Source organism: Temnothorax longispinosus, chromosome 1 (genome assembly GCF_030848805.1).
Source record: "Temnothorax longispinosus isolate EJ_2023e chromosome 1, Tlon_JGU_v1, whole genome shotgun sequence".
Taxonomy (NCBI): Eukaryota; Metazoa; Arthropoda; class Insecta; order Hymenoptera; family Formicidae; genus Temnothorax; species Temnothorax longispinosus.
This window is the reverse complement of record NC_092358.1, coordinates 14,860,784-14,871,687: the sequence shown is the minus strand read 5'-3', so window position 1 is coordinate 14,871,687 and position 10,904 is coordinate 14,860,784. Positions and strand designations below refer to the sequence as shown.

Sequence of the window (10,904 nt, the reverse complement as noted above, 5' to 3'; positions counted from 1 at the left end):
TTGGTTGAAAATATCCCTAAAAAATAACGACCGATTTGGATGCCCTTTGGATATGTTGTTGAGCATCAAAAAACATTAGACACGTGTTTTTTTTTAGTTGCGTATCTCGACGTTTATTGGTTGAAAAAATCCCTAAAAAATAACGACCGATTTGGATGCCCTTTGGATATGTTGTTGAGCATCAAAAAACATTAGACACGTGTTTTTTTTTAGCTGCGTATCTCGACGTTTAGGGGTTGAAACAACCCCTTGAAAATAACGGATTTTATAGTTTTTAGCGAATATTTTCGAAAATATAAGGCGTAACGACAAAACATTTGTACAAAATGTTTATGGCTTTTTGTGCTCTTTACAATGGCGTAATCAAATTTTTAAAATTTGCCACATTTTTTAATTTAACCCCACCCCCACTTATTATTTTTGCCAAATATAACAATTTTTCCAACGCAAATTTAAGAGCGTCAAATGCCAAATACATCTATGTGTATTTTTATTATACTGTTACACTCGCCGCGCGTTCGTCACAGTCTCACTATCACCACACTCCCGAACGCGCCGCGCTTCCCCGTCACCGGGAATAAAGGAACTCTCTATTATTATAAAAACGGATTTATTGCTCAGATACAACGAGTCACGTCCGTTAGATACGAAGTTCAGAGCCAAATCTGACAAGCGTAATTATAAACAATCCACCGTCGCTAAGGCGACCCGCAACTTCTCGCTACGGGGCGACTCACATGAGCGCACGGCACGGGCGAACAGCACGGGCGTAACACTACCCCCCCTCTTCCAAGATTGTCGCCCCGACAATCCGGGAGGGTAGTCTCTTGCGGTCCAGCTTCTTTACCTTGTGAGCCCCAGGGCGCCGAATGGTTCACTTGCCCTCCTCGAGCTGTTGCTCCAAGTTACCGGGCCCCATTCCTCTTGGCCCCCAGTAGCCGCACGCCAAGGTTCCGTCTAAGCCTCTTCGGGAGAGAGCTGGCCAGGCTCCCCCCTCCGATGGAGACGACCTCGTAAGCTCCGCTTCTTCCGCGCCGTCTCTTTCGCTGCCGGCTTCCCACGTCGCCACCGAATCTTCGGACAAGGGGGGGGGAACTTCCCGTGGACCCTGCGCCCCGCAGGGCTCCCCAGGTCCCCGCCCGGCATTCGCCCTATGGCCCACGGGAAAACCACGGGTCAAAAACCGTGGGCAGGCGGTCTTCTTTAAAAAAAACAGAATTTCCCTGAGAAGTCTTCGGCCGATGTTCTGCCGCAGTACCTCCTTATCTTCTCACGTACCGCCAACTTCCTCTGGGAAAACAAATATTACGCACAGAAACAGAACATAATAACTGTTAAAAAAAAAATTAAAGAAATCGAACACATTTTTCATTTTATTTAAAGTTGAGCCCACCCCACCAAGCTCAACTAAACCGCGCCTCCCTCATTGGGGCATTCCGATCGAAAATGCCCAGTTTTACCGCAAGTCCAACACTCCCCCCGGGCGCCACCGGGATTTTTATTAAAATTTTTTTCATTTCTTTTAGAATCATCCCCCTGAAGAGTTTTCAGCGCCTTGGCCCTTTCAACGGCCACATTCAGGGAAGTTATTCCCTCCATCTGAAGCGCTCGCCGAATAAAATTATCCGCGACGGCAGTTATAAATTGTGCGCAAGCGATCTTGTCGCGTAATTCGAACGGAGACTCGGGGTATGCCAGACGCGACAATTTATCGATCTCAGAGCCGAGTGTCGCCAAATCCTCCCCGAATTTCTGTTTACGATTCGTAAACGCGGCGTAGCTATTCTGCAATTGCCGCCCCTCCCCGAAACGCAATTCAAGTTTTGCTTTCAATTCCGCGAAGTCCAAACGCTCGACATCTTGTACCGTTTCCAACACCGAACGCGCTTTTCCCCTCAAGCTTGACGCCAGCGCGATCGTTTTCGTCGCGTCGTCCCAATGATTTGCTCGCGCGATCAAATTCAATTGCGAAAAATATTCATTTAAGGAAACCGTCCCATCGTACGTGTCGGGTTTTAACTTATACCCGAGCTCTGCACTCGCGACCGTGACACTTTCGTTCGCGCGCACAGACCGCATTTGTGCGCCGCACGCGTCTGCGATTCTCTCTCTCGCGTGCGCGTCTCGCGTTTCCGCGCCGCTCATGATCGCAGTTCTCTCGCCTGCGTGTGCGTCTCGCGTCTCCGCGCCGAGGCCGTCCGCAACTCGCGTCGCCGCGCCATCCGCGACCGCGCCCCCCTCGCGAGCGTTCCGCGCCCTTGCGAAATTCGCGTCACGCGCCCCCGAGTCCCCGGCCGCTTCATTATTGGAAAGACTTAGCTGTATCTGCGCGCCGGAGTTCATCCCACGGAGACGGCAGAGCTCCTCCTCCTGGCGGCGGAACGTCTCCGCATAATCGCGCTCCCTACGTGCGTGTTCTTCACGCATCTGGCGGATCTCCTGTATGATGGCCTGGAGAGTCACAACTTCCGCCGACGACGTCTCCGTAGCGCCCGACTGCGGAGTCGCTTCCCTCAGCCGCTTCCTCGTGCTGGACATGGCCGTCGTATCGTCGCTCGTCGCTCGTATCTCTCGCTCGTCCGATCCCGGACGAGCCCCCAAAATGTTACACTCGCCGCGCGTTCGTCACAGTCTCACTATCACCACACTCCCGAACGCGCCGCGCTTCCCCGTCACCGGGAATAAAGGAACTCTCTATTATTATAAAAACGGATTTATTGCTCAGATACAACGAGTCACGTCCGTTAGATACGAAGTTCAGAGCCAAATCTGACAAGCGTAATTATAAACAATCCACCGTCGCTAAGGCGACCCGCAACTTCTCGCTACGGGGCGACTCACATGAGCGCACGGCACGGGCGAACAGCACGGGCGTAACAATACCATTATTAGATTTTTGGCAAGACGAGATGATATGTGGTATAGGCGTCGCGCTGTAGGTAGGTGTTGCGTTATTTCTGTTCAGTTGCGCCGTACGCTTAAAAATTTCCATTTCAACTCCGGGATGACCGAAAGCGCTGATGCAAAGGCTAGCGCAAGGCACTGACAGCGCTATTTCGAGAGTCCTAGACTAGCAACGGAATGTCGACTCCGACATTATAAATACCGCCGAATTGTAAGATCGGGCGGGCAGTCGCAAATCATAAGAGTGAGTCCCAGTTGCGCACAGAATAAATCGGACACAGCAGGTTGAATGAATCGGACACAGTGTCGATCGGACACAGTAGGAAACGGACACACGGTGGTTGCAATCGGACACAGTGCGGATCGGACACAGTGCGGATCGGACACAGTGCGGATCGGACACAGTGTCGATCGGACACAGTAGGAAACGGACACAGTGCGGATCGGACACAGTGCGGATCGGACACAGTGTCGATCGGACACAGTAGGAAACGGACACACGGTGGTTGCAATCGGACACAGTGAGAGGGTGCAGGGGAGAAAAGCCTTCCTGTTCACGTGCGCTCACGCATGTAAGCCCCCTTGCACTCCTCCATGCATGTGCTTTATAATTTCGCTTTACAACTTAGCATGTACTTTATGTTGTAAAGCGAGGTCCACGCTGCCTATCGACGGGATGGGTGCGGGGGAGGGGGGGGCCGAAGGCCCCCCCTCACACCCCCCCCGTGTGTGTGTGTGTGTGTGTGCTTCCCACGCATAATTAAACTAATGAAACTCCCAGCGTGAGACCTAACTGCTTGAATCGAGATGCTTGGTTATTATGTGTCCGATATGTGTCCGATCCGCACTGTGTCCGTTTCCTACTGTGTCCGATCGACACTGTGTCCGATCCGCACTGTGTCCGATCTGCACTGTGTCCGATTGCAACCACCGTGTGTCCGATCGACACTGTGTCCGATCCGCACTGTGTCCGATCTGCACTGTGTCCGATTGCAACCACCGTGTGTCCGATCGACACTGTGTCCGATCCGCACTGTGTCCGATTGCAACCACCGTGTGTCCGTTTCCTACTGTGTCCGATCGACACTGTGTCCGATTCATTCAACCTGCTGTGTCCGATTTATTCTGTGCGCAACTGGGACTCACTCTTATGATTTGCGACTGCCCGCCCGATCTTACAATTCGGCGGTATTTATAATGTCGGAGTCGACATTCCGTTGCTAGTCTAGGACTCTCGAAATAGCGCTGTCAGTGCCTTGCGCTAGCCTTTGCATCAGCGCTTTCGGTCATCCCGGAGTTGAAATGGAAATTTTTAAGCGTACGGCGCAACTGAACAGAAATAACGCAACACCTACCTACAGCGCGACGCCTATACCACATATCATCTCGTCTTGCCAAAAATCTAATAATGGTATAATAAAAATACACATAGATGTATTTGGCATTTGACGCTCTTAAATTTGCGTTGGAAAAATTGTTATATTTGGCAAAAATAATAAGTGGGGGTGGGGTTAAATTAAAAAATGTGGCAAATTTTAAAAATTTGATTACGCCATTGTAAAGAGCACAAAAAGCCATAAACATTTTGTACAAATGTTTTGTCGTTACGCCTTATATTTTCGAAAATATTCGCTAAAAACTATAAAATCCGTTATTTTCAAGGGGTTGTTTCAACCCCTAAACGTCGAGATACGCAGCTAAAAAAAAACACGTGTCTAATGTTTTTTGATGCTCAACAACATATCCAAAGGGCATCCAAATCGGTCGTTATTTTTTAGGGATTTTTTCAACCAATAAACGTCGAGATACGCAACTAAAAAAAAACACGTGTCTAATGTTTTTTGATGCTCAACAACATATCCAAAGGGCATCCAAATCGGTCGTTATTTTTTAGGGATATTTTCAACCAATAAACGTCGAGATACGCAGAAAAAAAAAATACGAGTCTAATATTTTTTGATGCTCAACAACATATCCAAAGCGCATCCAAATCGGGTAGGGACACTTCCGACCGTTCCCTTGTTAGTCGTCTATTTACCCCTTTAATTACTTCTCACCCCTTACGTCTCTCTACTTCCCTCCACTTCTGTCGCCTCCTCCGCCGTTTACCTCCCCTCTCCTTCTATCCTACACTCCGAATCTATCCGTGAACGCAGTCGCTCGCAATCACCCACGCAACGCTCGCAATCCGCATCCACTCACACACGCATCCACTAACCAAGTCCAATTCGGAAAGTATTTAATCAACGGCATTCTTATATTGGAGTCGAAATATTTCATAAGTATGTAACGAGAGTATAATTCAATTAAGCAAAATTGCGTATCAGGATATAACTGGGGGGTACTAAAAAGATATTCTTCTGTGGGTGCTTTCCAGCAAGGGAACACAGTCATACACAGTGCGACACAGTGTTACACAGTGTTGACTTGTAGCTGAAACGCTGTTTAGCTTTTTTATTTCACCGCCAGAATGGAGGGCAGTCACTTTACATAACCTGATCTAACTTGTCACTAGGTTTTTGACAATTTTAATTATGATAATGTTGAAATTGAGGAACCAAATGATAATATTAATGTAAATGATGATCATAACGAAAATAATTGCCGATTTCAAGAAGATCGAAGGATGCAATTATTCATGGAAATATTTGGCCAGGAATAAACAATGTATTGTTATGTATAAGTTGTAAATAAAAGTATTTAGCCATAACAGCTTGAATATGAACATCATATTTTATTATAAAAGTATCACAAATGTATGCTGTCATCCAATAGCATGAACATTTCTTATAAATTAACACAAATAGTGAATATTACAATTATTTAATCACATAATAATTGCAAAACGTAGGAACAAAATTATAATTATTTAATCACATAATAATTGCAAAACGTAGGAACAAAAAATAATAGAACAAGTTTGAAATATTAATAATTAACCTGATGACTATACTATATGTTTACTATTAATAAATGACAAAATTAGAGAAACTAGTTTCGTAAAAATGCAGTTATTAATTATTATAATTATAAGTACTTATGGATTATCGAATACTGACCTTTAATCAAATGCACTTTATAATTTAAATAACATAATAATATGGTGTGTACACACACACACACACACCTCGATTTCGAAATCTTTTAGGCCATCTGATATTGCTGTCCAAATTTTGGTTTTCTTCTTCGGATGATCTAACATGTGCATATTAGCTTCATAGAGGCTGAGAAGAGCCATTGTTGCATTATCAGTCCACACAGCACCTATAAAATATAAAATAGCACATTTAAAATTAATATGGAAAAATAATTTAATTTCAAATGTATATTTAATATATAACTTACTTTGTTTAGCAGATTTCTCACTACTACTTGCAGTAGTGCGTACGGATTCTTGACAGTTACTGAATGCTGTAAGAATAAATTATAAAATATATATATTGTATTTTCTTAAAAATTCTATGCATAGGATAAATCATACATATTGCATGTATTAGATATTTTATATAAGATTCTATTTCAGTTCTAATTTATGAAATAGTTTGAAATTAGATTAGGAAATAGCTTATATATTTAATAAGTTGTATCTACTATTAAATAAACTTACGTTCATCATTGACATCCAGATTGTCGTTTGACTCGTTTGTAAATAAAACGTTGTCATTTTCCATATATATATCTTTATTTTTTAAGCATTCGTGCATGGATGCTTCCTCTAATAATAGGATATCTGCATTGCAATGTTTGCATGTGAATCCTACTGCAATTTGGAAATAAATAATCATTAATTATTAAAATGACTAATTTTTAATAAAATACAATATTTATATGTATTGTACAATTGTAAAAATGTTAACATTTTAAAAATATTAAATGACTGAAAGCTGTGGTACAATAATTTTCATCAATACGTCAGTAAAGTATTATTGTATGCAACATTTGTCTTTGCAACAAATAATAAATAATATAAAAATAAGTATGTACTAAATACCTTCCATAGTTCAGAAACTTCTACAGTAGAATATCTTTCACCTCTTGTCGTCACACGTGTCACACTATTTGGAATATAACCTTAAAGTTTTCTTACCGGACCGTAGAAACTACAAAAATAAATGGTACCACATGTAAAAATGTCGGTAATGTTGGTATCCATGGAGTGACACAAAACGATGACACAGTCAAACTCACCATTTTAGCTGTGTACGATTGTGTCAACTTGTGTCGTAGTTGGAAAGCACTGGGTCGAACACTGTGTTACACAGTGTCGCCTGTGTACATTGCTGGAAAGCACCCATTGTCATAAGACAGGCGAGCGTACGCAAACCGCGGACCTGCGCGCGCACGCCGCCAGGCGGACGCGCCCAGGAGTACGGCACTCAAAGACCCCACTCTCGAAGGGGGCTCAGGGTTGGAGGTCCATTGATTTACATGCGGCCAGAAGGAGACGTGTGAGCTGCTGCGATGGATTATTAAGGAACAGAAAAAACTTATAATAAAAAAAATTTAAAAACAAAAACTTATAATAAATAAATTTAATAAAAAAAATTAAAAACAAAAACAAAAAAATTAAACAATAAAAAAATTGTAAAAAAAAAACTGCCGACTGCTGCCTAAACTAGGTTAAATTAAATGCAGAAAATAAAAATTAATAAAATTTAAAATAAAATTTAAAAACAAAAAATTAATTTAAAAAAAATTTAAAAACATAATTTAAATAAAAATTAAAAACAAAAAATTAAACAATAAAAAAATTGTTTTTTAAACAAAAAAAACTCGATTGCTGCCTAAACTAGGTTAAATTAAATGCAGAAAATAAAAATTAAAAATTAATTAATAAATAAAAACACATACAAAAAATTTAAAATAAAATTTAAAAACAAAAAATTAATTTTAAAACAAAAACTTATATTAAAAAATTTAAAAACAATAACTTATACAAAAATTTAACCAAAAAAAACAGGTTTAAAAAGTTTAAAATAATAATAAACAAAAATTTAAAAACAAAAACTTATACAAAAATAAATTTAATAAAAAACAGGTTTAAAAAGTTTAAAATAATAATAAACAAAAATTTAAAAACAAAAACTTATACAAAAATAAATTTAATAAAAAACAGGTTTAAAAAGTTTAAAATAATAATAAACAAAAATTTAATAAAAACTTTTAAAAGTTTAAAAAAATATTAATTATAAAATATTAATGCAATTGACACACTATTAGGAAATATTATCTAACAAATATGATTGAAAATACATACAAATACTTGATTACTTACTACAAATTATTATTATTATTATTATTATTATTATTATTATTATTATTATTATATTAGGCATTATAGACGCGCGCTTTATGCGCGCTATTTAGCTTTAATATTACACTATTACTATTATACTATTAACTCTTTCATACACATAACTGTCAAAATATACAATGACAGCTGCTCACGAAGTAAGCGTAGCCAGAGAACCAATCGGCATCGTGGAAAAGCAACAACAATTAATAAATTTCGATAAATTCGAATATTAATTTAACATGCCTTTTCAGAAATGGAACTAGAACATTAACGAAAAAGAAATGAATTAAAGACTTAAATTTTATAATAAAAAATACTCTCTTATTTACGCTATAATTATTAATTGCATATTTTAAAAGAGCAGTCGGGAGACGCCACGCCGAATTTTACACTTAATAATTCAGCATATATTGGTTGCTTCTTTCTGTACGCATTTCTCTGTTTATGTATGTGTACTAGGGTGGCTCTTATTTCTCAAGGTTTGAATTTTCTTCGCGCTACCTCTCAGTTTGGTTCCATTTTATGAAAAAATAATCTGTGTAAAATTTCAGCTTAATCGGATAAAGGGAAAGGGTGCCCCCAGAACCTTAAAAATCATAAAATCACAGAAAAAATCAATTTTATTTGTTTATCTTGCGAAGTATTAATTATATGCAAAAAAAGTGTTATACAAAAATTGTAGATCTATTAAAAATGCACATATTATCATCTACCACTTTTTCTCGTACGACTAACTATTTCCGAGAAAAATGTAAAAATCACTTCTTTTTATTACAAATCTTGACGCTGAGCGGCTGAGATAAAGTCTCTTTTTTATAATCTGGAAACTTTCGGCGATAATCACTTACAATCTGAAGCACATACTGTTTCTGTTGCTCATTTTTCGAAAATAATTTATTATAATCTTCCATAAGCTTGACCCCTCTCTCAGCCGAATCATTTACAACTCTCAATTTATTTACTAATTCCAGACCTTTTACAAAACTTTCATTTTTATGCCACGTCAACGGTTCTGTCTTAAGGAACTCATCATTCAAGTCAAATCTTTTGAAAAATCTTCTAGTTTCGGTGGAAACAAATTGTTCAATTCCGTTGTTAATAATTTCTGGGATTTTATCGATTTGTACTTTTATTCGCTTCTTATTTTTGTTTGATGATTCTGTTTCGCGATTCAAAGCATTGACCATTTTTATTTTCGATTCAAATGATAAATTTGTATCAAAGAAAGCTAATCCGACAACTTCAGGGCTCAAATACCATAAATGATTGCTTAGTTTTTGTAAAGCAACACGAGAGATACCACGATCAACAGCTTGATATTCAAAAAGTTTCGAAAGAACCCTGAAATCCAGATACGGTGCTTTGATTGCAGAAGGCGCACAAAACCATGCTTTGACATACACACTGATAAGAAAGATACAAATATCACAGATCGCATTTTCTTCTTGTAGTGATAATATAAATTCACCACAAAACAGAAAGATTTTCAAGCAATTGGGCCATCCATCATGCGAGGTGGATGGCCAAAGCGATTTATTGCTTGAAAATTTTTCTGTTTCGTGGTGAATTTATATTATCACTACAAGAAGAAAATGCGATCTGTGATATTTGTATCTTTCTTATCAGTGTGTATGTCAAAGCATGGTTTTGTGCGCCTTCTGCAATCAAAGCACCGTATCTGGATTTCAGGGTTCTTTCGAAACTTTTTGAATATCAAGCTGTTGATCGTGGTATCTCTCGTGTTGCTTTACAAAAACTAAGCAATCATTTATGGTATTTGAGCCCTGAAGTTGTCGGATTAGCTTTCTTTGATACAAATTTATCATTTGAATCGAAAATAAAAATGGTCAATGCTTTGAATCGCGAAACAGAATCATCAAACAAAAATAAGAAGCGAATAAAAGTACAAATCGATAAAATCCCAGAAATTATTAACAACGGAATTGAACAATTTGTTTCCACCGAAACTAGAAGATTTTTCAAAAGATTTGACTTGAATGATGAGTTCCTTAAGACAGAACCGTTGACGTGGCATAAAAATGAAAGTTTTGTAAAAGGTCTGGAATTAGTAAATAAATTGAGAGTTGTAAATGATTCGGCTGAGAGAGGGGTCAAGCTTATGGAAGATTATAATAAATTATTTTCGAAAAATGAGCAACAGAAACAGTATGTGCTTCAGATTGTAAGTGATTATCGCCGAAAGTTTCCAGGTTATAAAAAAGAGACTTTATCTCAGCCGCTCAGCGTCAAGATTTGTAGTAAAAAGAAGTGATTTTCACATTTTTCTCGGAAATAGTTAGTCGCACAAGAAAAAGTGGTAGATGATAATATGTGCATTTTTAATAGATCTACAACTTTTGTATAACACTTTTTTGCATATAATTAATACTTCGCAAGATAAACAAAAATAAAATTGATTTTTTCTGTAATTTTATTATTTTTTTGATTTTCAAGATCCTGGGGGCACCCTTTCCCTTTATCCGATTGAGCTGAAATTTGACACAGATTTTTTTTTCATAAAATGGAACCAAACTGGAGGGTAGCGCAAAAAAAAATCCCCCAAAAAAATTTACCAAGAGTAAATAAGAGCCCTAATGTGTACTTGCGCGCGTGCGTCGTATACATGCACATGTATATAAGAATACACATATAAATGCACACATGAGCGTGCATGTGACACAAACACATTTTAGTTTAACCATAA

General features: G+C 38.8%; 1 protein-coding gene across 1 annotated transcript; it reads right to left on the bottom strand.

Moving 5' to 3' along the window:
- Window positions 1–5,980: 5,980 nt before the first annotated feature.
- LOC139809033 (uncharacterized) lies at window positions 5,981–7,722 on the bottom strand. Its single transcript, XM_071771647.1, has 5 exons — window positions 7,093–7,722; window positions 6,896–7,004; window positions 6,512–6,664; window positions 6,250–6,315; window positions 5,981–6,168 (listed from the first exon to the last, which is right to left on the bottom strand). The coding sequence occupies exons 2-5, from the start codon at window positions 6,900–6,902 to the stop codon at window positions 5,981–5,983; spliced, it is 414 nt and encodes a 137-aa protein (XP_071627748.1). The 5' UTR covers window positions 6,903–7,004; window positions 7,093–7,722.
- Window positions 7,723–10,904: the final 3,182 nt, after the last annotated feature.

Coding starts and splice junctions, on each gene's coding strand:
- LOC139809033 (XM_071771647.1), bottom strand. Junction 6,316..6,511: donor TCTGGATGTCAATGATGAAC/GTAAGTTTATTT, acceptor TTATTCTTACAG/CATTCAGTAACTGTCAAGAA. Junction 6,169..6,249: donor TGAGAAATCTGCTAAACAAA/GTAAGTTATATA, acceptor TATATTTTATAG/GTGCTGTGTGGACTGATAAT.